Here is a 27,957-nt window from a genome sequence, read left to right on the forward strand (position 1 = left end):
CGCAAAGCAGACCTGACAAGGAGACAAGCACATGCGGCATGCGTTGCGGTTGTGTCTGATGGTTTTCATTTGGAAGCAGATTTTGTTAGACCCATTTCATGTGAAATGAGATACTTTTTCAGACATCCCAATCATTTAGTCTTTCATTTTACTGCATGACACTGTTCTTACCAAAATTGGAGATTTTTTCTGCTTACTGCGGCTCAGAGTTGAAACATTTCAATAATTTGGTTTAATTGGCAGGATCAAAACTGAACCAAATATAATGAATTGTATTCACCAGGAATGAGACGCGACCCTGGTGTAATTTGTTTTCAACTTGCATTTAATATTAAATTGTCTTACAGAGCTTACATTATGTGACCTTTATAAATAGTTGAAAATGTATATTTCATTCTGTATCATTGTCATGACCGAGTCAGCCAAATGGTAATCTAATTGTTCAACAGTCATGCTTCCACTTGGTGTATATGCTGGGATTGTGTTCATAAAAAAAATAATTCAAGCATGTTTACACACATAAAAGATGGAAATGTGACAAAAGATTGGCATAAAATGTAGAGAAACTTGGTTTATTACTGTGATTTTGGTAGCGTACAAATCATAATGAGAGCAGTTTGTAACAGGTTCTCATATTTTGAGCAAAAAAAGCCCTTACATTTCATCTTACACTTTTTTTGTAACCTCATTGAAGTGCATCAAGTAATTTTTTTTTTAATTTATTGTAAATCTCTGCCAAAGGAAATGATACAGCAAATTGAAGTGAGGAGTTAACACCCAAGAAAAGCTTCGAGCGTAGCCACATTTTTAATAATTCATCGTCATTGAACGCTCCCCCCCTCTGCGGTGGTCACGTTACATGCAATGCTTCCGCGTGATCTCTTTCATAAACGATGCAGTTTGAATTCAGGAACAGAATTAATGGTTTGACTGATTCTGTTAAGGAGCAATATGCGGTGCCCCCACCAGATCCAACAAGTGGTGGGTCAAATCTCACTAAGAAAGAGGGGGGAAAAAAAAAACATTGCCGTGGATACGAGTTAATTTTCTCTTCTCTTGCCCGCCTGGCCAACTGAAGACGTTAAAAAAAAGGGTTTTGAGTAGCATCATAGCAATGAAAGTGAATCAATGCTAGAGCGCCGTCAGATGCGTTAGCGCGTACAAATGGTGGCAATGTTTTCAGGCTGGAGGCGAGCGCCAGCAAGAGTAATCCTTCCATCCGGGGCCGCATTTGAATTTAAAGCTGCGCGGCGGGATGTCAAAGGCAGCGAGTCACAGCTGCGAAGGAGGGAACAAGACAGCAGCTTTATTAGTTCCACTGCATGGAACTCTTTCACTGGGATCCGGACGCTTCCCGCTGCCAAGGTGACGCCCATTGTTGCACACGTTAAGAATGAGACTCTTGGAGATGAACCTCTACCTGCTGTCTCCGAAACCAGAAAGGTGGTGAAGAGGCAAATTTTACACTGTATCTTCAAGTGATGAAAGGATTTGACAATTCAGAATTGTCAGTCTGGCTGCAAGAACTTCCTACAAAACCATTGCCCTCCGCTATGGACAAAACAACTTTTCAAATGATTTGTTGTGGTCTGTGTCGTGTGAAAGATCCAGCAGGGAACCTCGGAGAGAAGCAAGGCTCTCATGCGAGCATCTGCCTTAACTAAGCGAGAGTAACAGACGATGAAGAGATGGGGGATGGTGCTCACAGCATTCCAAACTGATGGAAGATCAAGCCGCAGTGAGTTCTTCATCATTACTTTTGGACTTAGGGGTTCAAGCACAATGGAAAAGGAAAAAAAAAAGTCTTTATCCTCAGCACACGAGAAATATTGGCGTACATTTCTCAGCCGCCGAGCGTTTTTTTTTTTTTCCAGAGCAAACAACCCCCAAACCTCAAACCATCCCAAGTATGCTACGCAGTCGCCTCCTGAGGGTTTAGTCCGGAGCGCGGCGGTGAACGGTTTCCGTTGCGCGCTCCGCACTCAACAGAGTGCTTTCACAGAAACCCAAGATGGCGTCAACACAAAAACGAGGTAAACATCTGAACAAAAAAAAAAAGTCTCATCTTGTGTGAGTGTTAGCGAGCCAACAGAAGGGCGAGTCATCACCTGCACAAGGATGCTGCCTTAAGGTTGTATTTCTTGACGTCCACTCGCAGTGTCGCCGATCAATCGGACTCCGAGGACGACTGGTGCTTCTGCTTCTGCTTCTTCTTGTGCTGCTTCTTCTTCTTTTTTTTCTTCTTTTCCTTTTTCTTCTTCTTCTTGCCGCCGTCAGAGGACGAGGAGGATGACGAGGAGGATGACGTGGTGTCTTGGAGAAGCTGCTGCAGCTGCTGGATCCTGTAGAGGAGGCCATGCAGACCATCAGGCGAAACGTCAGCGACATTTCCTTTGTCCGAGCAGCAGCTGCCATCTTGCACACTCGCAAAAGTTTTGTGTTGATTTACGAGCATGGGACGCCTTCCCACCACTAAGTGGAAGACGGACACAAATCAGATCAGAGATGTGCGTTTATTGGCTGTCTTGTGGCTAACATTCTAATGTTGACATCACCTCATGAGTGCTTAACTTGCAAAATAAGAGATGAGATCAACGGCTTTCTATCGGCGTGCGACAACGAATGTTTTCTTGTCCTAGCATGATGGCTAATACTTACTGTGAATATTCAAGGCAGATCAGCCGGCTCTGGCTTTGTTATGGCGGTACTCGGCATTTGCACCAAGGTTTAGGCAGATTAGCACCAGAGCAATGAGCCAAGAAGGACAGCGACTGAAAAAAAGTGTGTCGCTTGTGCTCGATGGTATTTATGTGACCACTGGCGGTTCATGCCACTAATAGATGACAATCGTTTCCTATCGAGGGATAATGTTTTGGAATCACTAACGGGGAAGAAAAATAATGGCAGCCTTTCCAAAGTCAACATAGCAACGCTTTTTGGTTTCAGGGTTACGAGTCGTTTGCGTATGCGCATGAATCCAAATCCACTGCACGACATCAATAGACTCACTGAATAATCCTGCTCAGAAACAATTTAAATCCAATTATGAAAATTATAGTTATATATCATTAGATGTGGATGTAATTATAAAAATATAATTAATTTCTGCAAAACAAGCATAATTACTGGTTGAAAAAGAGAATTTGAAGGGCAGCTTAGGCTCAGTTTTGTCTCCCTTTCAGGGAAAACGTCAGATGTTTCATGTGGTGATGGCTTTTCAATGAGCTTTTTCCGATGCACTCACACCAGTGTGCCACGAGCACGCCGGCATCAGAATAATACTTTGTTGTACCGCTCAATCACCTGCTTTCTTTGGCGTTCCTTTCATTCTCTCGAATCAGGTCGTACATGGGGTCTTCGTGGGCCTGCCAGATAAATGGGAAGCTGTTAAAATGGACGCCCAAGAGATGAGAGATAGCAGTCGGGAAATGAACTCTTATGGGGCTCCATTTACTGCCATTTTTGCTCCCTTTTTCCGTCACTCAGCCTTTTCCCAGTTGGAGAACAAAAAAAAAAAAAGACAGTTGCATTTATGGTAATCATTGTAGGGTTCTGAGTGCTCCATTGTTCCATTACGTTACATTAGATAGAGCGGCCCACACGTGCTTTCCACACGCGCACGGTGCACTCACCACGCGGAACTGCTCCAGTTTCTGGTTGCCTTTGATGAAAAACGGACACTCGCGATCTCCCGTGCGATGGCCGTAACGTTTGCACCTCCAGCCTGCCAGAAATAGAAAAATAAATAAAAATGCCACCAGGAACAGTTTGTCAATTGTTTGATTAATCAAACAATTCAAATTAATTTCAAGGTTGGTTTTACAGCCGGTGTGTGGAGAAGAACTTGTAGAGGTCTAATCCTGGTCGCCATGGTAATTTAGCTGTGCTCTTGTGTTTACTAAACACAACATTTCATAAAGCTTTCATAAAACTATAATTACAGCAAAAAATTTTTTGTCTTCGTCAATCAATAGACATGAGTTTTTTGGGGTTCATTTTAAAAAGCTAATCAAAATGAAACTAAATAAATCATTAAAACTAACTAGTTTTGTAGCTTGAAATTGTGAGGTGCCATTTTCCAATAACATGAAGCCTTAAGTTTTGGACACCATGGGATCAGGTTATGCGCTATCTGGGGACCTATATGACACAGATCGTCTGAACTTACACTGCATCACCTTGACCTCTTTGCCGAGCGGCATCCACAGGCCCTTGGTGGGCGCCTTGGCCAGGAAAGTGCGCGCACCCTCATTTCCGGGTTCGGCAGGAATGCAGTCCTCGGGTTTCTCCTCATGCTCCTGTCAATCATATGTCCGTATGTAGGGTGAGTAGTCAGTGTCACTTTTCTTCACAAGACTTGGCCAAATCTGGTAAGTCACGAGAGAGAGGTTACCTTAATATATCCAGGTGGAGGCTTTTCATAGCTGGAAAAAGATTAGACGAGTTAATTAACTGCTTTTTTTGCCTAAAGTCGGACTGGACAACTAAGCAATTTTATTGATTCCAGTTTATTTGTAAATGACCTTTGATTTTTTTTTAAGTCATTTAGCTTTTTGTAGCACAAAGCTCTGTTGACATGCACTAAGTCTAACAACATGGTTGCGAACATGGTGGAACTGCCAATAGACTTTAATTTCTGCATTTTGATCACTTTTGTGTTAAACTGTGCTGGCCAAAGGTATTGGCACACTTGCAATTCTGTCAGGTAATGCTCAATTTCTTCCAGAAAATGATTGGAATTACAAATGATTTGGTAATAAGATCTTCATTTATTTTGCTTGCAATGAAAAACCACAAAAGAGAATGGAGGGGGAAAAAAAAAACGTTAAATCAATCTCAATCAATCAAGCAATCAAGTCTTTTATGTCTCTGGGTCAGAAGCGAGGTCGTCCTGGGTATCCTACCATAGTGTAGAAAAGGCTGCTAGAACAGTGGTCCCCAACCTTTTCTGAGCGACGGACCGGTAACGTGTCAGAAATATTTTATAAATAATAATTTTAAATAAATAAATAATTTTGGCTAGCACTGTATGGCAGTTTTAGGACCATTTCGCCTAGCCCGAATTCTAAGCATAAATAAATTCAAGAAATAATGTTAACACTCACAATGTCTCGATGTGTTTGAGGTTTTGTACTTGCTGGTTGAGCCTCTTCATCTGACTTTTAAGCTTCTCGTCGTCCTCCTTGGACGTCGTCTTATGTCGTTTGTGCTCTCGTCGCTCGTCTTTCTCCCTCGACCTCTTCCTGCTCGACATTTTGTGGCAAACGTCGTTCCACTCGAAATAATAAGACCAGATAAATGCGTTTAGACACTTTGGGCGTCGCACTAAGGGCTTGTAGCTAAGCTATTGTGAAGCTAGCGTTGCTGCTCGACTTCCGGAGCTGGAGAGCTCGGCTGCTTCGTACAAGTCAAGTGCCCCTAGCGGGTAGCAAGCGGGACTGCATTAACAAACTACTTTTTCGAACCTCATTGCTTTATGCGAAATGTGAACAACACCAATACATAAACTACCTTAAAATGATTGTCATATAATAATTATATGATCTAATGTTACTTTTGATTATATACTAAAGGGGAAAAAAGGCACGACAGTTTGACTTTCTGAAAAGGTTTTATTTCATTTAGATGTGGTGTAAAAATGGGAACGCGGTAATAAAGCATTGTACATTTGAGCAAACCGGGTGGGAAAGTAAGTACAAAAACACCCCGCTTATTGATAGAAATAGGTACGGGAAGTAATATAATACCCAAAATAGAAAATAATATTTTTTTTTAATTAACCTGCAAATGTTTTTCTACAAAAGCCATTCTGCAAAAAAAGAAAACTAGATTAAATTTCTACAGGACAATATATCATCCTATTATGTAAATCAAGAAGTAAAGCCAGAGAGAAAAATCAATGCCACAAGTCTTTTTATAAGAACATGTCGACAATTTTATGCAAATTTAAGTAAATAACATTCCCATACAGACATGCCCACACCGTACAGTATTAATATCAAATTACGTCTTGGACTTACTTAAAAAAAAAATCGCTTTGTAAAGAAACAACAATAGACACTGTATAAGCTTATCAACAGCTTCCATAATTACGTTGTCAAACGAAATAAAGATATCAATGGTGATCATGTAAATTTGACATCACCGTGGTGTTCATCAATACCACACAATCCCTCAAATTTCTCATTCATGAAGCAGAAATGCTCATTTGAGGAATTTCCATCCCAAACCTCTGATCAAAGCCATCACATTTGAGGCCCCAGAGGTTCATGGCGGCACTGTTGCAACATCCCAGCCAGAGGGAGCGCTGTAAGAGCGAAGCAGCCAAGAGCGGCCTCCCCTCCTTGAAACGGCTTCCCCAAGTAGAAGACGACCAGGCGACTCAGAGAGAGGAAAGGAAGTCTTTCAAGCTGCCCTTCTTGTTGTCTGGCTTCTCCTCACGCAGCAGGATTTTGCTTAGACGCCGGACCACCCAGTTCTTGCCCTTGAAGGGGGTCTTGGTGGCTGAAGGGGTGGATGAGGTAGAGCCGGGCGTGCCAGAGGATGTAGACGACCTGGGAAAGAGGGAGGATGAGGAGTGAAGACCATCACGCAGTCATGCTCGCGCTTCGGCTGGACTGAGCTTACCTAGGGGTGTGGAGGGGGGCCTTGTGGCCGGGAGTGGATTTGTTGGTCGACGGAGTGGTTTTGCGCTTGCCGCTGTTGCCGGGAGTGGGAAAGGTGGACAAAAATTCGCGGTTCATTCCTTTGTGTTTTGTTGTCTTGCTGCACGCGTGGCAGGTGGCCATCTAGAAATACAACACAGAAAACATAAATAAATAAATTCCAGGACTAGAACATGCACCAATTTCACAAAATAACAGAACGTGGGTGGACATGTTCATAAACAATAAGAGCGATCACATTATGTCAGGGTGAAAGCGACAGTAGGCAAATGCCTTTGACGTTTGTTGTGACTCATTTCAGACACCTGGGATATAACAAAACCAATTGTGGGGGGGGGGGCTCTGACGATGAAGCTCTGCCCCTCAAAACATCTGAGCTGCTGAGTTATGCTCCACAATGGAGCGCGGGAAGTGATTCAATCAACAGCTAAGCTTCTTTCCCAGCTTTTTTGAGAGCAGGATGCAGTTGGATTTGAGCCAATGAGAGGACGAGGAGGGGCCGCTGGCACGCGGTGGCGTCTATATGGGGCGACGGGTGCTATAACGCTCAAGCGTGGACGACAACTTTTTCCGCGTGAGCTCTACGAACCTCCAATTAAAAACTGCAAACGGTACAATCTGTTAGTTCAAGTAAACGAGACGCTTCGGGAGGCACTCCACATCAGGATCTCATTTCCAGTAGATTCCTATTTTACGACCACCCGCCGGGGGTTAAAGCCAAGATTGTTTCGGAGAAAATCGCATCATCACTTCTAACAAGACCAACCCGCAGGCTCAAACATTGCCTTTTCTTTTTGCATGCTCAGCTGGCACTGGACAAAAAGTTTGAACATGAATCGCCTCTGCCTTCAAAAGCTGACTAGGTGGGCAAAAACTCACCGACACGAAGGTAGCCATTTTGCAACAGGTGACGACGGTGGGCTGCTCCGTAGTAGTGCTTTCTATGCCGGAGCGTGCATGTCCTTCTTTATAGCCGGCTGGCCAACCGGCCCACCCATCTGTTCAAAGGGGTGGGGCTCTGTGTGTGTGTTGACTGTAAGTATGACTGGCCAGCGCGCTGTCACAGGCCGGTATTTATTGGTGGCATTCCCAGCACCGAGCAGACTGCCGCTCACTGCATAAACTCCTCCAGTGACATGTAAAAGGTACATAATGTTCTTGCGAAGCACACGGATGCATCAAAAGTTGAGAGACTGTCTTAAAAATGAGAACGGGACCGGCAGTGCCACTGAAACGCTCCTGCGTGCGTGTTCGATTCATTTCCCCTTGGCAGGATGACACCGCCCGAGAGTGAGGGATGGAAGCGCAGATGAGGGCCTTCCCTCAGTGGTGTTTTTCTTTCAAAGTGTGACCCCGTTCTGAGTCATCCGAGCCGATATCGATACGAGCCACAAAAGCAGACGGGCTCTTGGATCAATAAGAGCCATCAACAGGTTTCAAGATAAATGCAGTCAACACTCAAGTGAAGTGACTGACTTCAAATTGCAATTGAGCATGTGCCATAAATAGGCCCCACCGACGGTGCCAACGCTTAATCTTCCAAGTTCCTCGGCTGACTTTTATTAACAGCGTACGGAATGACGACATTTACTTATACCCGCCCGATTTTTTTTAGGTCTATTTCCTCCACAGGGATTAATTTGCCTAGCTCTGCTCGACAGGAAGTGATTATAGGCACAAATACGCACGTGGGGATGGTTGAGATTCTTCTTTAGCAGCAGCCGGAGGCCTCATCCCTCATTCCCAACCCGTACTTCCCAACTCGTAAACTTGCAGAGAGCGACAAATCACATGCTGGCAGAATGAGTCAATTGAAGGAAATTAGAAAATGGCAGCACTTGTTGCTGGAGGTTGACCCAGCCTCACGAAGGAAATGGCCCTCCCAGGACGCATTTTTTAACCACTTAAGAGTACTCAGTTTTTGTTTTGTTTTTTTAAACTGCACTGCCCGACAAGAAAAATAAATGTTTCAGTCTCCATTTATGGTGGCGGCCTCCAATTGGACTCTCAAACTATTAGCAGATAATCTGACCGGCAACGTCGCAGGGGAAGGAGGAATGACGTCACAGTCCCAGACTGGCATGCGGCCCGACGGGCCCCTCAGACCCACGAGAGGGACATTTACACCTCACACTGCTCTGGAGTTGCTTGAATGTTTTGGTCGTGTTCGCAGATGTTGTGAGCGGGCTCCTACAGTTTTGGAGGGCCGACTCTGTGCGGCTGGTTAAAAATATACCCTGACTATTATCTTATGAGGAAGTCATGTGACCAAGACACTCGCATCTGTGTAGATGAATGACATAGTTGTGGTGTCAAAACGCCGGCGGGCATTCGGTAGGCTCACCAGCACTGAGGATGACGTCCAGAAGTGATGCAGGCGGCGCTTCTGTAGCAGGCTGAGGGCCTTGCCCTCGGCTCTGCACCGGAGGAGCCTCTGCACCCTGGCGGAGGGCCGGTGTTTGGGTTTCAGGCGCAGCCGCTGGTTGTCAGCCCGCAGCCACTGAAAGCAGTGCTGGCATACCAATGTCTTATCCAACGCCACCGCAGAGGAGCCTGGCTTCTTTTTATCTGCAAACGAGACCATTGCTAAGTGTAGCAAGTGAGAGGAGCCAAACAGGCATTCCACAATATGATGTTCGCTACTAGCAGTAAGCGGCATGGCGCTCTCAGAGGCGACAGTCATGATATCGCTTGGACAAGGCAGTTGGGCGCCCGCCAGACAGCTGGTGGTCTGCGTGAGCTTGAGCAACACTGACAAAGTGCCGTTTGCAAGCGCAGACGCTTCTTGACGATAAAACGCACATTGACACAAGTGAGGGGAAAATGCTCACGAGGGAGCTGTTGACTTACCCAGGCACGCAAAATACTTCTCACTGTGGAGGAAATGGACAAAAAAAACCATTAAGACACATGACTGCGAGATAAACCATTTTGCAAATGAATATGTAGTTTGCAGATAGGATGGACAAACGGATTCACATGGAGGAGAGATTGCTCCAAGTATTTTGCCACATTATGAGAGTTAACACAAACTAACCAAACTAAGATTGCAAAATATCGTGAGATAGACTGTAAATCAGCACTTGCAAGAGCAAAGGCCTGTTACCAGTTTCAGTGGCTGCACTTGGATACAAGTGTCTAAAAAAGAGTGGAAGCCAACTTAGACTTTGTCAAACAATACATGGCAACCCACCAAAATATATTGGCAGTTTCAAGTCCTCACTATGAGGCTCCACTTTTGGAATGTCATCAATGACATATTTGTGCTCTGCCACTGCTAAGTCTGCCTAAAATTAGCTGTGGCCCTGAATCAATAAAGGGATTCATTTTGTTTGTTTTTTATTTTTAAGTCGGCCTGCACGTGCGTTTGAGAGGCCTGGATCTTGTTTGGGGTCAGATTTAATCTGGCGACAGCGGGGGTGTTTGCTGATGTAGTCCAGCCCGAAGGTGAGACATCACACGGAAGATACCAGGACAACTCGGCAGTTGATCCACTCAAAATTTCAGAAACTCTTCTGGATTCAACTTTATTTCTAGTTCACGCCTGAAATGTGTGAATGAAAAGTTTCAATGACATTGGAACAATACAAACTTGAAGACGCAATTTGCATTATTTGCAAATACTGTGTTTTAAAGCGAGTCATCAATATTCAAATGACCAAAATGCGGTGAAAATGACCAACTTCCTGTGTGTTTTACCGCACGGCTTCCTTGGTGGAGGTATAACGTCTATGAAAGGACTGTTGATTTCAGGCCAGGATCTTGAAGAATTTTGTTTTCCCACAGCCTCTCCGGTGGGAGTCAACTTCTCATAAACGAGCTCTTCCTTATTTACATACTTGACACGCATCTCCTTTTAAGAGCACGTTTAGTTGTGACGATAAACGGGAGATGCTATCGGCAGAGTGCTGGAACGTCGTCCCAAACACGTACCGGCCCGCTTTTCCGGCATTGCAAACATTAACGCATATTTCCCAACAGCAATTTTTTTTTTCATGCGTGAGCCTGAATGTCCACAAACATTGAACAGTCAGTCCCCTAATGGAAATCATTCTAGCACCAAAAAAAAGGACATGCTTCTTCAAATCAATCAATAATGCTTTTTACGGCCAAATGTTAAATTTAAAGCACTACAAATATGGAAGACGTTAATGATGGATTTTAAAGAATTCGTGACAAACAGTGCTGCTATACAAAAAATGTCCACTAGAGAGTGCAAAAAAACAGTGGAAAACATTTATCTGGACTTGCCTGTAATGCCTTTAAAATATTTTATGATGCGTTCCACCATCAAAACCAGATGTAATGCCAACGGGGGTTGTGAAGTGTTAAATAATGCAAAATAGTTGATTTCTTACAGGAAAAACCGTGATTCCTCCGGACAGCTTCCTTGAAACAACAGGGACGCGTTAAGCCGAAACATGTCCGACAAGTCATTGGATTTGAAACTCATTTTACCCCCACGTAGAATCCTTTGATGACTTTCCGTGTTGTTGTTTTGTTTATCAATAGAACCTTACAAACCAAATGAATGAGCCAAGTATCCCATTATTCATGCGTAGTGAGAGGAGCAAATGTTGATCACGCTAATTCAAATCATTTGCAGTCGCGAGTCGATGACGTGTGAGAACGCGGTGAATTATGGGAAACTGAGTCTGGAGCCGTTTGAAAGCCTTTTAGTGAAAAACCAAATAAAAAACAACAATCTCGAATTGACTCACAATCCACCACTATATTCGCAACAAAACAACAACAACAACAACAACAACAACAACAACAACAACAACAACAACAACAACTAGCTACGTTGAACTGACCCTGTGAGGGCAGTAATTCAACTCCAGGTGTCGCTCTAAGGCTTCAAACATGCAGAGATCTCCCGGTGATACACTGCGGGGAGAAAAATGTGTCATCGGCTATTTTGAAGCAGCACTTGGGAGGAGGAGAAAGATGAAGCCCGCCGATGTGTGAGCACGAACTCAAGTAAGTCAAACGCAAATGCTTCACTCGTGAGCTTAGCCGATTTCGACGAGAAACAGTTGCAAAACCAGAATAGCACTGTTTGGAAAAGTGACTTTGGTCCGGCGCTGTGACAATTCCTCTTGACCGGTTCCAGAACATCTGCAAACAAAAGGTACGTTTTAAAAAAATACCATATATCATATTTGAATGGTTGGTGTTGATCATCAACAATTAACCACTTTATTAGGTACCACAATAAAAAAGAGCTCCATCACAAATTCCAATATTGTAATTGACACTGCGAGACAGGTGTTCATTTTATGAAGCAAATGTTATTATTGAACAATGGGAATTCTTCCTGAAACTTTATAAAAATGTGAACTAATAAAGTGTAACATTTTTTATTATTTTTAGATGTCCATGTGTGTCTAACATTGTGGCAGCTGAATGTACCGAATGTGTTAGTGTGGTGTGATTCAGTCACATGAGCAATTCTAACTGATGATGATGGGAGCCATGCATTCTTTTATTGCCAAGGGAACTGGTTTCACTGACTATCATAAAGTTTGGTAGGCATGTCTATCATGAACAGACCCACAAAAAAGTCTTAAGAGGCCATGCTCGAAAAGATGCTGGCATTCTGCCATTTTGATTTAAAGCAGCAATTTTAGGGTGATTTGGGCAATTTCCTGACCTAAGTGGAGGTGATGAAGATGCACGATGTCATGCTCCTGCAGGGCTTCGCATATTTAGCTCGCTCATGCTGATACGCTTGCAGGGAGTGAACGCCACGTGTGGCTTGAGGATTCACAAGTAAGGTCATGGATACATTTTGCTCTGTGGTTATGGGAGTGCCTTATTTTGATTTCAATACGGTTTGCCCTCCACTCGTTTCTGTTCATTCTCAGGCCCTAAACAATCATAATGAAGCTTTGCCTACTATGTGTTTACTTCAGGCAACAGCATCCAGAACACCAGAGAACAGAGAAGCTTATTCAGCAGACTCGGACAGGCTCTCCTATCACCAGGGGAATTATAATAAGTGGATGAAAAAGTGTTTGAGTCTTTTTCTGGAGAAATAGGAGGTGTTCTATTTGACAAAGCTCAAAGGAGTTAAGTAGAATGCGTCCCTCTGGCTGGTCTGTCTATAATTCATCTCTTGCTTGCGTTGTCCTTCACCTCCTTTGATGTGTTCTGCATTGTCCTCAATCTAGGTTAGCCCTACTTTAGTGAGCTGCAATAGCACGAAGCAGACAGTGGGGGCGAGGGGGCATTGGGACCACTGAATGAAAAACCGAAAAGGTTCCCTTTGGTGTAACCAAACCCTTTGCCGCGTGTTTCCATTTTGGCCTTCTCTCTCGGGAGCATTTTTATAATTTAATCTTTTTTTTCTTTACAGCCAATCAGCCACGGACGTCTGGAGCTGAAGGTGACTTGCTGGGCCAGGCCGGCGGCTGCAACACAGGACATGGGTCTTGTCTCTTGTCCCCGCTCGTGTCTTGTGTTGCAGCCAGCGGCTCGGCCGCTCTGCATTGCTTCCACTTGCTTCGTTTGACATCATTTTGTCAATGAAAACGAGATTACATTTTGGTGGAGCGGAAACGCATATTATTTTCTTAGGAGATAATGAGTTGCATACATTTCCCCTCAGTCCGAAAAAAAATGGGGATGGTTTTGCTTGCCGTGAACAGCTTGGCTGAGTGTTCGCAGTTGTGACATGCAAGGTCAACAGTGACGAGCGCACCTCCCAACACTTTGAAACGTGAAACCAGCCTTCAAATTTCAATTGGAGGATGACGTTAGATGTAAATGTTATACAAGAGTTAAAGGGAAGATGAAGTGCAGCGTGACCCGCTCACCTCACTCTATTTCAACTCAATTAATCTGCTAGTCAGATATTGAAAGACGATATAGGTATTTTCTGTTTTTTATAAGTTAGACTACACCCCCACCCCCCACCCCCCACCCCACCAAAAAAAAACATTTTAAGGTTTTGGAAAGAGACACAAACTGGCTAAAAACTTGGCTGGGATTTTGCTATTAATATTCAACCCCAGCACTTTTTAACTTAGCAATATTTCAGGGATTGTCATTGTCGCCTAGTGGTCCGCGGCCCTCTAGTGGTCCGGGTGGTATTGCAAGTGACCCACAAAATTGGAAAAATAAAATAATTGTAACATTTTTTAAAAAAAAAATTGATTCATTATTTAGAGTTTATTTATTTTCCAGCTCCTTTTGTGAAAATTTACCCATCCAAATTGTGTCAAATGTAGGTGAGATTCCCCAAACAGACATACAGATGCAAATAAATAGCCTGTATAGGTCTATCCTCCGTCGGTGCAAAATAAAATAATATTCCGCCAAAGTCGTGGTCCCCGAGTTGCTTGTTTTTTATAATAGTGGTCCCTTGGACAAAACCACTTAAAAAACCCCAGTTGGCATGTCTATCCCGAGTAGACTCAGGAAGCTTTCATGCCTTTCATGAGTCTGAGTCTTGGTTCTTCAACAGCTGTAGCTATCATGTCTGTCGATGTTATGTCCAGCACTCTGTATACAGCCATGTGCTTTCCAAATAAAGTTGAGTTGAGAAAATAAATGCTTTAAAACTTTGGGGAACTTTACTTTGAAAAGAACCGGCAGTGAATGCGTCGAATTGTCACCATAGCAAGTTTCTGACTTGGGTTCATGATGACGTGTTGCTAAACAAAGCAGCAAGGAGCACTATCTAGCACTATCTAGTGACTCCTTGCACCTTTTGCTTCTATGTTTTTCTGACTGATGTACTTTGAACCATCAAACAAACACACCCACCCACATAACACCCAAGGGTGTGAGAGAAACAATAGTGCTTTAAAGCTGTTGGTTAAAGAACCATTCAAGGCCTTCTTTGGAGGCCTGGAGGAATGAGGTCAATGCAGCCAGGAAGGGAAAAGAAGGGGGAGGAAGAGTCTGAGTAGCTGAAGAAGAGAGAATGAAAGAGGAGGAAAAAGGAGCTTGGCGTGAGACCAAACAGTGCAGGTGTCTGTCCAATAACAGCAGGCCACGCCAGAGCAGGACCTCGACACTCCGGGAGACTCAAAGCGAGCCTAGAATGGCAAACAAACACACACATCCAAGGCTTTTCATATGTGTGTGTGCTAGCTCCGTTCATTGTTTATTCATGGAGCGCACAAAGGCATCCTTCAGTCCTCCCCCAGACAACCAAAAAGGTGTTTTGGGCAAAAAGAAGCAACATGACGTCACACTCAATTAACTCAAAATTGTGAGAAATAATTTTATCATGTTGTATGCTACCTCTTGTAATGTAAAAAAAAAAAAACGCTAACGTATAGCCGACATAATAACTTCATTGAACTGCGTTTCTTCTGAATCCATGGGAACAAAGGTCAGCTCATAAAAACACCTTGACAATAATGAGCAGGCAGAAATAATAATTTTCTTCCACCAGGCGGCAGGAGGTCTAAAAGCGTTGAGTTATTCACACTTTAAAAGTCACAATTTTAAAAGGAAGAGTCAACGTGTAATATACGGTATATAGTCTTAACTCAATAAAAATGACTTAGATCAAAATCAAAGCAAAAATAAGGCTTTTAAAAAAGTAATATAATAACTATTTTATTTTCACAGGCTGTAGCGGAACTACTTCCATGGCGTTTCCGTCTTGCCCCCGGCTAGCGTGACGAGGAACGCGGAGCAGCGAGAGGATGTAGGCGACGTCTGCTGACATCTGCACTCCAGCGGTTTATTTCTCCCGGAGAACCGAGGACGGCAAACAACAACAACCGCGACAGCCACGGAAGGACGCCCGGACTCATGCGACTGCTGGCCGAGGTAGGTCGGCGACGTCGACACCTTTGTCTTTTCGAAGAAATGCTTCGTTTCCTCACTTCTCGAGCAGAGGTGCAAAAGTTCTCAAAACTAAAACTACTCAGGTTAAGGTAGACCTAGTCGGATCGTTCACTCGAGTAAAAGCTAAAAAGTTATGTTCTCAAGCACAAACATAAAAAATTGTTTCATTCTTTTAAATCAGTCCTTGCAATGAGAGATGCATAAAATCATGACACTATCAAACACTTTTACATAGCTTTGCTTATGTTGCAAACCAAATGTTAATTTAGATAAAAGTTAAATAAAAGCACTGAGCACATTGGTTTTATCGCATTCGAAAGAGAAACTTTTTAGACTGATGCAAGGAACTGGCCACAAGTCCTTCTTTGCACGGACGTCCAAAAATTCTATATGGCCACGAATTGGGAATATCTTGCTTCTCTTTGCTTCAAGACTTGTCAAGTGCTTTCAGGTATTTGTTGTGAAATACATACTGTTGAAGACAGCATGAAAATAAAAGTACAGAAAATGACAAACAAGTCATTGGAATAGTCGTTTGGATGTAGACCTCATTAGTTATGTCCATGTGTTTTAATTTGGCACTAATATTTTTATTGAGCCTGGTGGCAGACTTCTACAAATAGATTAAATTTTTTAAAATATTTTAGTTTTTGGAGATTGTGCCTTTTGATCTTTGCTCTGCTGTAGCAACCTGCTGGCCGCATCAAAGACCCAATGAGGAAATGAGCTGTGTTGGATGGCTCAAAAACGCCACGAGTCGTCAGTTCCAAGTGAGAAAACACAGCACAGGGGTCCTCTAACGTTAGAATGCGCGCACGTTTCAATCTGGCCGACTAATGAGCAACTAGCTGCGGTTGTGGTATCTGCCCAACATCAAAGACCTTGTCTAAAAAAAAATGCTTCTTCAAATATTATTTTTGGAACGTTCACCACTAATTGAAAGTGGTGAATGGCGGAGAGAAAGGGAAAGATTTAGGATGCATGTCAAGTTCTCAGTGGGGCTTGGAGCTATTGGATGTTGGAAGGTGTCACCAATCAAAGGGCCTTTTTGTCCTCTGGAGTCTCCGTTTAGTAACCTCGAGACGCCCCGAGCTCCCTGGCGGGGATCCAACATGGCTTTTTTCCTGTGGAAATCTGCGTTTCCTCCCAATAATCTGCCAAGCATGAGATACAGTAATTCTCTCAGTGCGGCTAAACTGAGGAGAAAACCATTGTTTTGCCCATTGAATCAAAAAGAAAGCACAAGTGAACAGTTGTCAAATTCCGGCAGGTTTTCCTCTCCTGGCTGCCATGAGGGGGCGTTGCTCACACAAAGTGGGCGTGCTGGCCAAGGCCTTCTTCCTGCTGTGGCTGTTGTGGCTCGGGTATCTCCTCCTCGTCCTCTCCCCCTCATCGTCATCACCTTCCTCGTCCTCCAGCGACACGCCGGACCCGGAGCGTGAGAAACGCCACATCGCCGAGCCGGACCTGGCCGAGCTGGCCCGGCCCGTCTACGCCAAACCGCCGGCGGATGACGGCGCCCCGGGGGAGTGGGGCCGGGCGACGGTCCTCAACCTGGGGCCGGAGGAGAAGACACAGGCGCAGGACAGCGTGGAGCGGTACGCCATCAACATCTTCGTCAGCGAAAAGATTTCCCTCCACAGACACATCAAGGACAACCGGATGCCCGAGTGAGTCAGAAGCAATTGGAATTTTGGAGGTGTCATTCGTGTAATCAGAATTTTGGACTCGGTGTGAAGTGGAGACAACGTGTAAATAACATTTAGCATGATGGCTGTCCGCTATGTGTCATACGCCAGGTGCCGCAGCAAGCAGTTTGACTACCGCCATTTGCCCAGCACCTCTGTCATCATCGCCTTCTACAACGAAGCCTGGTCCACGCTACTCAGGACGGTCCACAGCGTCTTGGAGAGCACCCCCGACATTCTGCTCAAGGAGGTGATCCTGGTCGACGACTACAGCGACAGAGGTGGGACCTCGACCAGGAAAGCCCCAGCAACTTTTGTTGACGTTGACATGCTTGCTTGTTTGTCAGGCTACCTAAAAGCGCCGCTGGCCCAATACCTGAGCGGCCTACAGCGCGTCCGTCTCATCCGCACCACCAAGCGCGAGGGCCTGGTCCGGGCCCGTCTCATCGGCGCCAGCTACTCGGCCGGCGACGTGCTCACCTTCCTGGATTGCCACTGCGAGTGCGTCCCCGGCTGGATCGAGCCCCTGCTGGAGAGGTGGGTCCACTCGGCCCGTCAGAGCCCTTCAGATGGGGGGTACGCAAGCAGCGAATTGTCTTTTTTTGAAGGATCGGGCAGAACCCCAACACCATCGTGTGCCCCGTCATCGACACTATTGACTGGAACACCTTTGAGTTTTACATGCAGCCTGAGGAGCCCATGATTGGGGGCTTTGACTGGAGGCTCACCTTCCAGTGGCACGCCGTGCCCGAGCGGGAACGCCGGCGCCGCAAGTCACGCATCGAACCGCTCAGGTGAGGATGCATGGGGGGCAAGTCGGACCTGGTCCGCAACAACTGTGTGGCGTCCTCGCCAGGTCCCCGACGATGGCGGGCGGCTTGTTTGCCGTCAGCAAGGCCTACTTTAAGCGCCTGGGCACCTACGACACGGGCATGGAGGTCTGGGGGGGCGAGAACCTGGAGCTCTCCTTTCGGGTCAGCACCACCTCCTTGTCGACCGGCCTGCCACGCGTTTGTGCTCGCTCCACTGAGGCTGAGGCGTGCGCGTTGTCCCTCAGGTGTGGCAGTGCGGCGGCAGCCTGGAGATCCACCCTTGCTCCCACGTCGGCCACGTCTTCCCCAAGAAGGCGCCGTACGCTCGGCCCAACTTCCTGCAGAACACGGTGCGGGCGGCCGAGGTGTGGATGGACGACTACAAGCAGCACTTCTACAAAAGGAACCCGCCTGCAAAAAAGGTGCGCACACCCCGGTGTTAATGTCCCCCAAAAAAAGTCAAATGAGGGAACAGCTGGCTGATCTCCCGGTTCTCCGGACGGATTCTTTTTCAGCCGGAGGGACTATTAGCTGACAAAGACCGACTTGGTTTGCTCAGACGGTTTGCACAGCGGCCAATATCATTAATTAGTGGATGAGTGGATGCTAATGCTATGCATGAAGCTAACTCAACTTATTCATATTTATTTCATACTTTAAAAGCAACTGCAGCTCGAACAAATTGCTGTACACAAAAGCACAGTTCAAAAAGTACAATAATAAATTGTGTCTAAAACTCGGTGTCAAATCATCCGATCAAGTTGGAGAGACAGAATTGCTTTGATTCCCCAAAAGGCAAAACATCAGCGTCAGAGGGCACAGACACACCGATCCAATGAGTGACAAATTTAACCTGTGTTTAGCTTCACAAACTTGAATTACTTTTCGTTCCACTCCGAAGAATAAACTCTATGTGGCCAGCCGCTTCCTCATTCTTGCATGGTAGTTCCTCAAAGCTGCCGAGATCAGCCCTATGCAACATTCCAGGAGGGTGCACCAAACAGAACCAACGGGTGGCCAGCCGCTGCACACCTTTGCAAACACGCCCATGTTCAATATTTATTTTAGCTGCCTGCACTAAACATACACCTGAACAATTGAAAATGAATTGGCGATGACGGAGATGCTATTTCGTACCTGCAGGAGAACTACGGCGACGTTTCAGAGCGCTTGCAGCTCAGGGAGCGGCTACAGTGCAAGTCTTTCCAGTGGTACCTGAGCAACATCTACCCGGACCTGCACATACCCGAGGACAGGGCGGGATGGCACGGCGCCGTGAGTGGCCCATTGCAGATACATTTTGGGACAAATCATTCCAAATTGAGCCAATCTAACTAACCAGTGGGAATTTGCACAAATAACAATTTTGACTGATTGTTGTCCTCCAACCAAGTTGCGCAGCTCGGGAATCCCTTCAGAGTGTCTGGACTACAACGCCCCGGATCACAATCCCACTGACTCAAACCTCTCGCTGTTCGGCTGTCACGGCCAGGGAGGCAACCAGGTGACGCACTTGACCTCCGTCGTGTTGAACTGAACCACGTCACTTAAAAACAGCCACTAGCTTCGTGCTAACTCATCATGCTATAAGCTGTTTTGGTGGCTTTGAGCGCATTAATCGCATTCCCATTTATTTCCGCGATGAAACTCAAGTGTGTGACAGTCGCTTGCCTTTGCGTCGCAGTACTTTGAGTACACGTCCCGGAAGGAAATCCGCTTCAACTCGGTGACGGAGCTGTGCGCCGAGGTGGCCGAGGGCCAGACGGCCGTCGGCATGAGGCACTGCCCCAGCGACCGTGACGTCTCACCGGCCGCCATCCTGTGGGACTTTCGAGACGTAAGCAGCAACCCCCCCCCACGCTCTTACTATAACCTTGTCCGTCTCGCTCACTGTCTCTCAATTTTGCCTTTTTTGCCTTTGTTTCCCTCCTGCTAGGACAAGAGGATCTACCACCCTCAGTCGGACAAGTGCATCACGGCCTACCGCACGCCAGAGGGCCGCGCTGACGTCCGCATGAGGCCCTGCGATCCGCTCGATCAAAACCAGCAGTGGAAGTTTGAGTGGTAGACGCCCAAAGCCAAAGTGACTATTGAGGGATGATTGGCCCCTTTTTAGTGCATTTTTTCTCCCTGCATGTGCTGCAGAGATGGAGAATGCTGACATTTAGCCGCTGTGTAGCATGGAAGTGCCTCAGGAAGTGTCAAGCTCACAAAGTGCCTGACTGCGTCACTCCAAATCATCAGAGTGCGCCACCTCAGGCAAAACCGTGTCGCCACAGACAAAAGGTTATGTCCATAAATGGAAAAAATCAACATCTAATTGATGCACATTATAAATGCATTATGACAATAATGCATTAATTTTAGTACTTTTGTAAAGCCCCCCCCCTCAAAAATAAATTCTGCCAAGAACTGCCCTAGCCCCCCCCCCCCCCCCCAAAACGTAAAATTTAAAAAAAAATCTTGAGGTGGTGACTTAGACCCAATGTGGCTGCTTCCTAAAATGAGAGGCAGCAGACAAACTCGTGTCCTGACCAAAAGACACTTTTAACACAAGCAAGTGCAATTATTACTTCTCTGGTTCTTCTATATCAAACAAATTTGTTTTAGGTTCATTTACCTGACATGTTTCGGCGGAATCTTCCGCCTTCATCAGAGTGTCACTGATGTGTTTGTGACGCGTCTTTATCAGCTGATGGATGAAGGCGTGGCTCACCTGTCAGATTTGACAGGTGAGTCACGCCCTCTGCTGTCAGTTCACCTCTCCAAAACACTGTTCCAGGTTGTAGAGAGCATGTATGCTCCCTCGTCCCTGTTGATGGTCCTCGGGCCCCGCTTGCGGATCTCAATGGCCTCCCTGATCCAACGCTGATGTTTGTTTTCTTCAGTGCGGATGACTCTGGCCTTCTCCCAGTCCATGATGTGGTTTTCCCTTTTACAGTGGTCGGTGATGGCTGACTTGTAGTGTTCCTGTTCTGCTTGTAGTTTTATTGCTCTTGTTTGTCTTGTTGCTGTCTCCTTCTCACATTCCTTCTTGTGTTCCATTTTTCTTGTGATGAAGTTCCTCCCTGTCTCCCCGATGTATGATTTATTACATGATTTGCATGGAATCTCGTATATGGAATTGCATTTATTTTCCGGATTTACTCTGTCCTTTGGGTGGACCAGTATCTGACGGAGTGTTATATGTGGTTTGATAGGTGTGCTTATGTTGTATTTTTTCATGGTTCTTTTGATGCGTTCCGTAATTCCTCTCACATACGGCAACGTCACCATTCCGCTGGGTTCCTGTTTCCTTGTTTGTTTCTTTCTTTGCTCCTGTGTTTTGTATTTTTTGTTACATGCATGCATACATGCTCTCTACAACCTGGAACAGTGTTTTGGAGAGGTGAACTGACAGCAGAGGGCGTGACTCACCTGTCAAATCTGACAGGTGAGCCACGCCTTCATCCATCAGCTGATAAAGACGCGTCACAAACACATCAGTGACACTCTGATGAAGGCGGAAGATTCCGCCGAAACATGTCAGGTAAATGAACCTAAAACAAATTTGTTTGATATAGAAGAACCAGAGAAGTAATTGAAAAAGAAAAAACAAGATGAACCTAGTACAACCAAGTGCAATTATTATCGACAAGACTGAATCGGTGGGCCTTTTAGAAGGATGTCATAACGCCTGTGAGATTTCTTGCCTTTTAAATGTGATTAGTTGAACGAAAACATGACTGTTGGATGACTATAGTCACTTTGTGACTTTAAACTCGCCTCTGCTGGATGTTTTTATGTCTGACTGTACTTGAAGTGGCTAAAACAAAATGGAGAACTGTTCGGTGCCTTTTGTTATGTTTTTGGATTATTGTCGAGTTTGAGGGACAAAATTGATGTAAGCACTCCTGAAACTACTGATGCAATGCAGGGATTACTTGATCTGAAGGGAAGGAATTAAAAACTGTAATGATTGCAATTGGGCTTTTTCTATACATTTTTTTATCTACTGCAGAATTTATGTTTTATTTTAAATTCATATTTAAGCATGTGCTTCAGATTTGTCCCACGAGAGGGCGACAAAGTAATTCAAGAGATCCGCCCACCACCAATTCACATAGTTACACAATGCTGTTTTACGTGTCTGTATTTTTGCCTCGCAGCAAGGATCTTAAAGTTAGCGCTGAGAAGAACGACGTGTGCAGTACTAGTTTACGGTACTCCATTGTATATATTTATAATTATGATTGTTTAATACGGCCCTTCACTATGACTATCAATGTCCTCCCGAAATCAATTCATCCAAACGGTGATGACATTATTGTACAATTTTTCACAAATATGAAGCTATTACACTGTCAGGAAGTTTATTGTGACTCATAAACGCGTGAAAACATTTGGAGATTAAAAGTAATTAGAACAGTTGAGAAATGTTTCGAAAGACGAAAAAAAACATTTTTGCTTTTCTGCGGATTTTATTACGTTAGAAAAGTCTAAAAATAATAATAAAACATTGGGTGTTTTATTTTGAACTACAGGCGGAAACGGCACTGTCTGGAATCACAGCCATTTACTGAATCTCACGCCAAAGTTAGAATTGACCTCAATGGACTCATTCGCTCTCGCTCCTAACTCGATAATCCGGGTAAATAAATAATCCGTGTAGGCTAATCCATTTATATTTGTCTTGTTGCAATGAACGGGGTCACGTAGGTGTGAGAAGGGGAGCGAGGAGGAGGAGGAGGAGGAGTAACAGCGCCGCTGATGAAGCCGCAATTAGTTGAATCGAAGGAATCTCCACCTCAGCGAACACCTCACTCGGTTGCAGGCAACCAAGAAGAAGCCGTGACATGGCCGCTTGTCGACGGAACCGACTCAAACTTTTCCTCAGCGGCGCTGCCTTGCTGGCTTTACTTTTCCTCTACTTTGGCGAACCTCCCGACACCGACCCCCACGTCCTCGAGGCACGCGAGTCGTACCTGAGGAGGCCGGTTTACGAGAAGCCCCCGCTGCTGCCGGACGCCCCCGGGGCGCTGGGCAGTGCCGTGCTGTTGACGCTGACCGGCGACGAGAAACGCAAGCAGGAAGAGAGCATCTCCAAGCATCAGATCAACATCTACGTCAGTGACATGATCTCACTGCATCGACGCCTCCCGGAGAGGTGGAACCCGCTGTGAGTAACTTTGGAAAGAACGCCGGGAGAATGCTGAAAGTCGATCATTGACACTTCAGCTTTCCCATCATTCTGTTTTGTGAATGCTGAGAGCACGCAAATTTGTTCTTCTCTTGCATGGATGTCACGCCATCGCTGCTTGAAGTCAGCTGAGTCAATTGTGCAAACTTGATAGTTCTTTTTCTCAATTCTTGTGTGTTGCTGTGCACTTGGATTGTAGGTGCCGAGACGTGCTCTACGACTACCACCATTTGCCCAGCACCTCTGTCATCATCACCTTCTACAACGAGGCCTGGTCCACGCTGCTCAGGACAGTCCACAGCGTCTTGGAGACGTCTCCCGACATCCTGCTCAAGGAGCTGATCCTGGTCGACGACTTCAGCGAAGCAGGTGACCCGGCGATGCGTCCTACACTCTTTCCCGCCGGCCTTTGAACTATTTTGGCTAGCCCTGTTTAGCTCACAACACGTTTGGCCGCAAAGTTGACTAACTACCCACCTCGCCCTCTTCTACAGTTGACATGTGGCAATTAGAAAGAGTTTAAATTACTACTTCATGTGACAGATGGGCTTAAAACAAGTTGCTCAGGACTCGTCAGATGCTCCAATTATTGGCATGCCTTCACAGGTGTGTCGGCGTGTATTATGGTGGTTGAAAAAAAATCAACACACACAGGTGCCGAGAACTGTGCAACACAACAGTTGGCCTAATTGTTTTGTCAAATAATAATAATAAAAACAATTCTACCTTAATATCGCAATGGTTTGTTGTTTGTGTTTCTTTTCTAAAGATCACTTGAAAGAGCCTTTGGAGAAATACCTGAGAGGCTTGCGGAAGGTGCGTCTGATCCGGGCCACCAAGCGGGAGGGCCTAGTGCGAGCCCGCCTGCTAGGGGCGTCCTACAGTACGGGCGACATTCTGACCTTCCTGGATTGCCACTGCGAGTGCCACGAAGGCTGGCTGGAGCCTCTCCTCCACAGGTACAAACCGGGCCGGGCCGGGCCAGGCCACCTTCTCGCCACACACGTAAACAAAGCCTCTCGCTAGGATCAAAGAGGAGCCGACAGCAGTGGTGTGTCCCGTCATTGACACCATCGACTGGAACACTTTCAAATATTTGGGCAACCCTGGCGAGCCTCACATCGGCGGCTTCAACTGGGGGATGGTCTTTACGTGGCACACAATCCCAGATCACGAGAGGAAACGGCGCAGGTCGCCCATCGACGTCATCAGGTGCGGCAAACGCCGTCCTCAACTTTCACGCAAAGATCCTGCAACATCTTTTCTCGTTGTTAGGTCCCCCACTATGGCGGGCGGTTTATTTGCTGTGAGTAAGAGCTACTTTTCCTACTTGGGCACGTACGACACGAGCATGGAAGTGTGGGGAGGGGAGAACCTGGAATTCTCCTTCCGGGTAAGAAAAGTTTTGAATGACAAGTGTTCAGTGTTACCACAAACTCAATGGGCATTACGCGGGGTTTCCTTCCAGATCTGGCAGTGCGGCGGCAGCCTCGAGGTGCACCCGTGCTCGCACGTGGGCCACATCTTCCCCAAGGCGCCGCCGTACTCGCGCAAGAAGGCGCTGGCCAACAATGTGCGCGCCGTCGAAGTGTGGCTGGACGACTACAGGGAGGTCTACTACAACCGCAACCGTCACGCCCGAGCGGTGAGCCGGCCATGAACGAACACCGTTAGCCAACAGGTGTCGCCTGTCGCTCCTCCGAGGTGTCAGCCGTGTAATCGAGCCGGCGCTGCCAGGATCAGGTGGCTGTGCCAAGTAACGGGTCACAAACGCCCTTTGTAAGCGCCAGAAATCTCTAGTTTACTTTGAGAAGGTGACAGCAGCTCCAGCAAAATGAGCAGCACTTTCACACAGAGATGCTGTAAAAGATCTGCCTCTTTCACACGGCAACATATTTTCATTTGCAGCGACTTGAACTGCTCTCTTTCACACATTGAGTTTTCACCAAATGACCACTTTGTTCCTGCCGAGACTTGGCCAAATGTGTTTCACACAGAGATCAAGCAAATCGTCTTATACAAAAGACATACTGTCAAATCAGCGCCCCTTTTTGCGCGGTGGCCCCGCTAAACAGAAAGCCTTTCAAAACGAGCGCCCGTTGTCTATCAGGAGAACTTCGGCGACGTGTCAGAGCGCCTTCGGTTGCGGGAGAAGCTGGGCTGCAAAAACTTCAAGTGGTACCTGAACAACATTTACCCTGAACTCTACGTCCCAGAGGACCGGCCGGGATTTTTCGGAATGGTGAGAAATGGCTGCGACGAAGCTCATTTTTTGATTGTGGGAAAAAAAAGTGAATTTTTTTTTTGTGTTTTTTTTTTCAGTTAAAAAATGTGGGCAAGGCAGATTTTTGTTTAGACTACAACCCTCAAGGCGAGAGCAAAACAGTGATTCTATATCATTGCCACGGCTTGGGCCAGAACCAGGTTGGCAACACAACATACAAGAAACAAAAAAAATGCCAATATTCTTTTTTCCTTTTTGCGTACCTTCAGCTGTCTAATTGTCTACAAAATCCTGAAATTGAAAAAAAAAAATGGTTTTGCAGTTCTTTGAATTCTCGTCGGACGGAGCCCTCCGTTACAACATGGGTGACTCCTGCGTGGAAGGCGACAAAGTCAGTGCCTATCTAACCGTGCAGCTCTGCGCCAAAACCACAGAGCCGGTACTGGCGCAACAGAAGTTCAACTTGAGGGAGGCAAGTATGGGCCATGTGCAGATCACACATGGAAAATACCTAAAGAGGGGTGTGTAGACTTTTCCTCGCCAGGGTTGTATTGAGCCCAAAGACTTGCGCTTGCTTGTAGGATGGCAGACTACTGCACTTGGACAGCCTGAAGTGCGTGGAAGCGCTGGAGCGGACGGACAAAGGCGTACCGGCACCGATGCTGCGGCCATGCTCGGACAGCCAGTTCCAAAAGTGGACCTTTCAGCCCATGTGATGGTATCGTTCTTCACTTTTTGCCACCTCCTCATGTTTTTGCGTGGTCGGTCAGTTGGTTCTGACGAGTCCTTTGTGAAGACTGGAGGAATTTATTTTTATGAACAGCTGTGTGGTTTGTGCAGTTTTTTTTTTAATGAAGATGGAGAATGAAGTGCAGAGTTTGCCCAGCAGAGAGCGCCCAAGCTCCTCCATCAAACTTGGACAAACTTGAGAATCAGCCTGCTAAATGTTTACACTGAAAGAGAATTTGCCTTTTTGGGCGTGCAGCTTCAACAGACTAAAAGCAAAGCCATTTTTTGAAGTCTTTGTTCTTTAGGTTTACTATTTCACTGTTCACTTCCCCTTTTCTACACTTTTGTTTGAAATTGTTATTCTTTGTTCACTTGGCTTTCATTGTTTACTTCCCCTTTTCTACACTTTAGTTTGAGTTTGTTATTCTTTTTTTACTTGGATTTCTTTGACGGCGTTTTAATTTAATTTTAATTACCTCCCACCCCGTATTTCCATGAAATCAATCGACCATCTAGAATTCTGGGGCGTAAAATTAATTTTTGTTGCAGCCCACTTGGTTTCCCCAGTAGTCAGTGAAAACTGAAACTATAAACATGTATAGTGGTTTCATTCCATTATTGCACAGAGGGAAAACAAGATGAGTAACTAGTTTTGGATTCAGAATTCAAGTAAAACACTTAAGTCATTCACTGCCATCCATTTTCAAACCAGAGTTACCCATTACCAGCTTGATTTGGATTAATCGCTTAAGGCCCTCCGACTATTGTGATCTTTGACAAAACAAGTACAGAAGCTACCAGAAGAAAAAGTCATTTGTCTTTAATAACCAGGAAAATTGTTTTTTTTCCCCGCTCTTGACGAATCAGCACGAAGCCCCGCTTCCCTATTTTTAGCTGATGTGACATTGCCCTCTGCTGGCATCTGTTTGTCATGACAGTTAGCTTTGTCACGACAGTTAGCTTAATTTGCAGTTAGATGGTCAGAAAAAAAGATTGACAATGCAACCAGGGAATGTCTTGTAAGGAGATTCAAATCGCACACAGAAGGGAGGGTTGGCAAGTATGTTTCCACACATTAGTTTTTAATCTAACAAATACTTTCTTCTCTCTCGCTTCTTTTAAGTTGTTAAATGACAAATTAAGCTGTCACTAACCGTGGTGGCCTTTATTAAGCGTTTATTTGCAAAAGGAACAAGTATGTTTCCACACATTAGTTTTTAATCTAACAAATACTTTCTTCTCTCTCGCTTCTTTTAAGTTGTTTTAATATGACAAATTAAGCTGTCACTAACCGTGGTGGACTTTATTAAGCGTTTATTTGCAAAAGGAACATTTCTTGAATGTCTTTGTTCTTGCTACGGGTGCAATAAATTTGAACCGCATCACTATGCACGAAGGCTGTCAATTAAAACCAAACACCAAGTTGGGAGATTGCAATTGATCAATATGAAAAAAATGCCATCACTGGTCAGACCTCAAAATTTATTTTCAGGAAATGAACTACATTTATGATAAATTTACTCATTTTTGTGTGCATAGTATTGGTGCACGATCCTCTTTTCCAATTGCTTTGGCGCTGTCTTGTGGCATTTCAATGCAATGTCAGAGGTATGTCAACACATTATGCTTCTTCAATCACTATGCTTTGATTTAAAAACCTAACGCATCCTCACCTCAAGATGCCGCCCGGGGCGCATCCATGTGAAACGTAATGCCCCCCTCAAAAAACCTGCTGGATTCTGCTGCAGGATCTTTGCTGACCTGTTGCAAAAGGCCTCGTCTTTGATTCGGGGTGGCAGAACACGGTGCGCCCATCTCCCATCGCACGCGTGTCTTTAATGATAATGCA

At 45.5% G+C, this 27,957-nt stretch overlaps 4 protein-coding genes across 6 annotated transcripts; 2 read left to right on the plus strand and 2 right to left on the minus strand.

The window, feature by feature from the left end:
- Nucleotides 1-551: 551 nt before the first annotated feature.
- Nucleotides 552-5,408, minus strand: rp9 (RP9 pre-mRNA splicing factor). 2 transcript variants are annotated; one of them, XR_009710715.1, is made up of 7 exons: nt 5,106-5,408; nt 4,394-4,424; nt 4,169-4,298; nt 3,633-3,724; nt 3,304-3,365; nt 2,109-2,342; nt 552-2,041 (listed from the first exon to the last, which is right to left on the minus strand). XR_009710715.1 is itself a non-coding variant. In XM_061267274.1 (6 exons), exons 1-6 carry the CDS (start codon nt 5,252-5,254, stop codon nt 2,168-2,170), a joined length of 639 nt encoding a protein of 212 aa, XP_061123258.1. In that variant the 5' UTR covers nt 5,255-5,408; the 3' UTR covers nt 552-2,167. The 2 variants fall into 2 exon arrangements, 1 of the variants encoding a protein (XP_061123258.1); XM_061267274.1 differs by having other exon boundaries at nt 552-2,342.
- A 184-nt stretch (nt 5,409-5,592) lies between these two features.
- Nucleotides 5,593-11,280, minus strand: lg20h18orf21 (linkage group 20 C18orf21 homolog). Its single transcript, XM_061267697.1, has 5 exons — nt 11,024-11,280; nt 9,516-9,538; nt 9,010-9,233; nt 6,628-6,788; nt 5,593-6,554 (listed from the first exon to the last, which is right to left on the minus strand). The coding sequence occupies exons 1-5, from the start codon at nt 11,116-11,118 to the stop codon at nt 6,383-6,385; spliced, it is 675 nt and encodes a 224-aa protein (XP_061123681.1). The 5' UTR covers nt 11,119-11,280; the 3' UTR covers nt 5,593-6,382.
- A 4,005-nt stretch (nt 11,281-15,285) lies between these two features.
- poc1bl (POC1 centriolar protein homolog B (Chlamydomonas), like) lies at nt 15,286-20,411 on the plus strand. Its single transcript, XM_061267182.1, has 11 exons — nt 15,286-15,458; nt 16,747-17,146; nt 17,276-17,445; nt 17,512-17,701; nt 17,773-17,958; nt 18,021-18,138; nt 18,222-18,398; nt 19,120-19,251; nt 19,370-19,480; nt 19,661-19,813; nt 19,913-20,411. The coding sequence occupies exons 2-11, from the start codon at nt 16,767-16,769 to the stop codon at nt 20,042-20,044; spliced, it is 1,749 nt and encodes a 582-aa protein (XP_061123166.1). The 5' UTR covers nt 15,286-15,458; nt 16,747-16,766; the 3' UTR covers nt 20,045-20,411.
- Nucleotides 20,412-22,530: 2,119 nt separating this feature from the next.
- galnt12 (UDP-N-acetyl-alpha-D-galactosamine:polypeptide N-acetylgalactosaminyltransferase 12) lies at nt 22,531-27,498 on the plus strand. Of its 2 annotated transcripts, XM_061267185.1 has the most exons (10): nt 22,533-23,134; nt 23,355-23,524; nt 23,925-24,114; nt 24,182-24,367; nt 24,431-24,548; nt 24,624-24,800; nt 25,266-25,397; nt 25,478-25,579; nt 25,702-25,851; nt 25,961-27,498. In XM_061267185.1, exons 1-10 carry the CDS (start codon nt 22,812-22,814, stop codon nt 26,093-26,095), a joined length of 1,683 nt encoding a protein of 560 aa, XP_061123169.1. In that variant the 5' UTR covers nt 22,533-22,811; the 3' UTR covers nt 26,096-27,498. The 2 variants fall into 2 exon arrangements, with proteins under 2 accessions (XP_061123168.1, XP_061123169.1); XM_061267184.1 differs by having other exon boundaries at nt 22,531-23,134; nt 24,182-24,548.
- The last annotated feature ends 459 nt before the right edge of the window (nt 27,499-27,957 follow it).

The sequence above is a fragment of the Syngnathus typhle genome, linkage group LG20 (genome assembly GCF_033458585.1).
Source record: "Syngnathus typhle isolate RoL2023-S1 ecotype Sweden linkage group LG20, RoL_Styp_1.0, whole genome shotgun sequence".
In the NCBI taxonomy this organism is placed as follows: Eukaryota; Metazoa; Chordata; class Actinopteri; order Syngnathiformes; family Syngnathidae; genus Syngnathus; species Syngnathus typhle.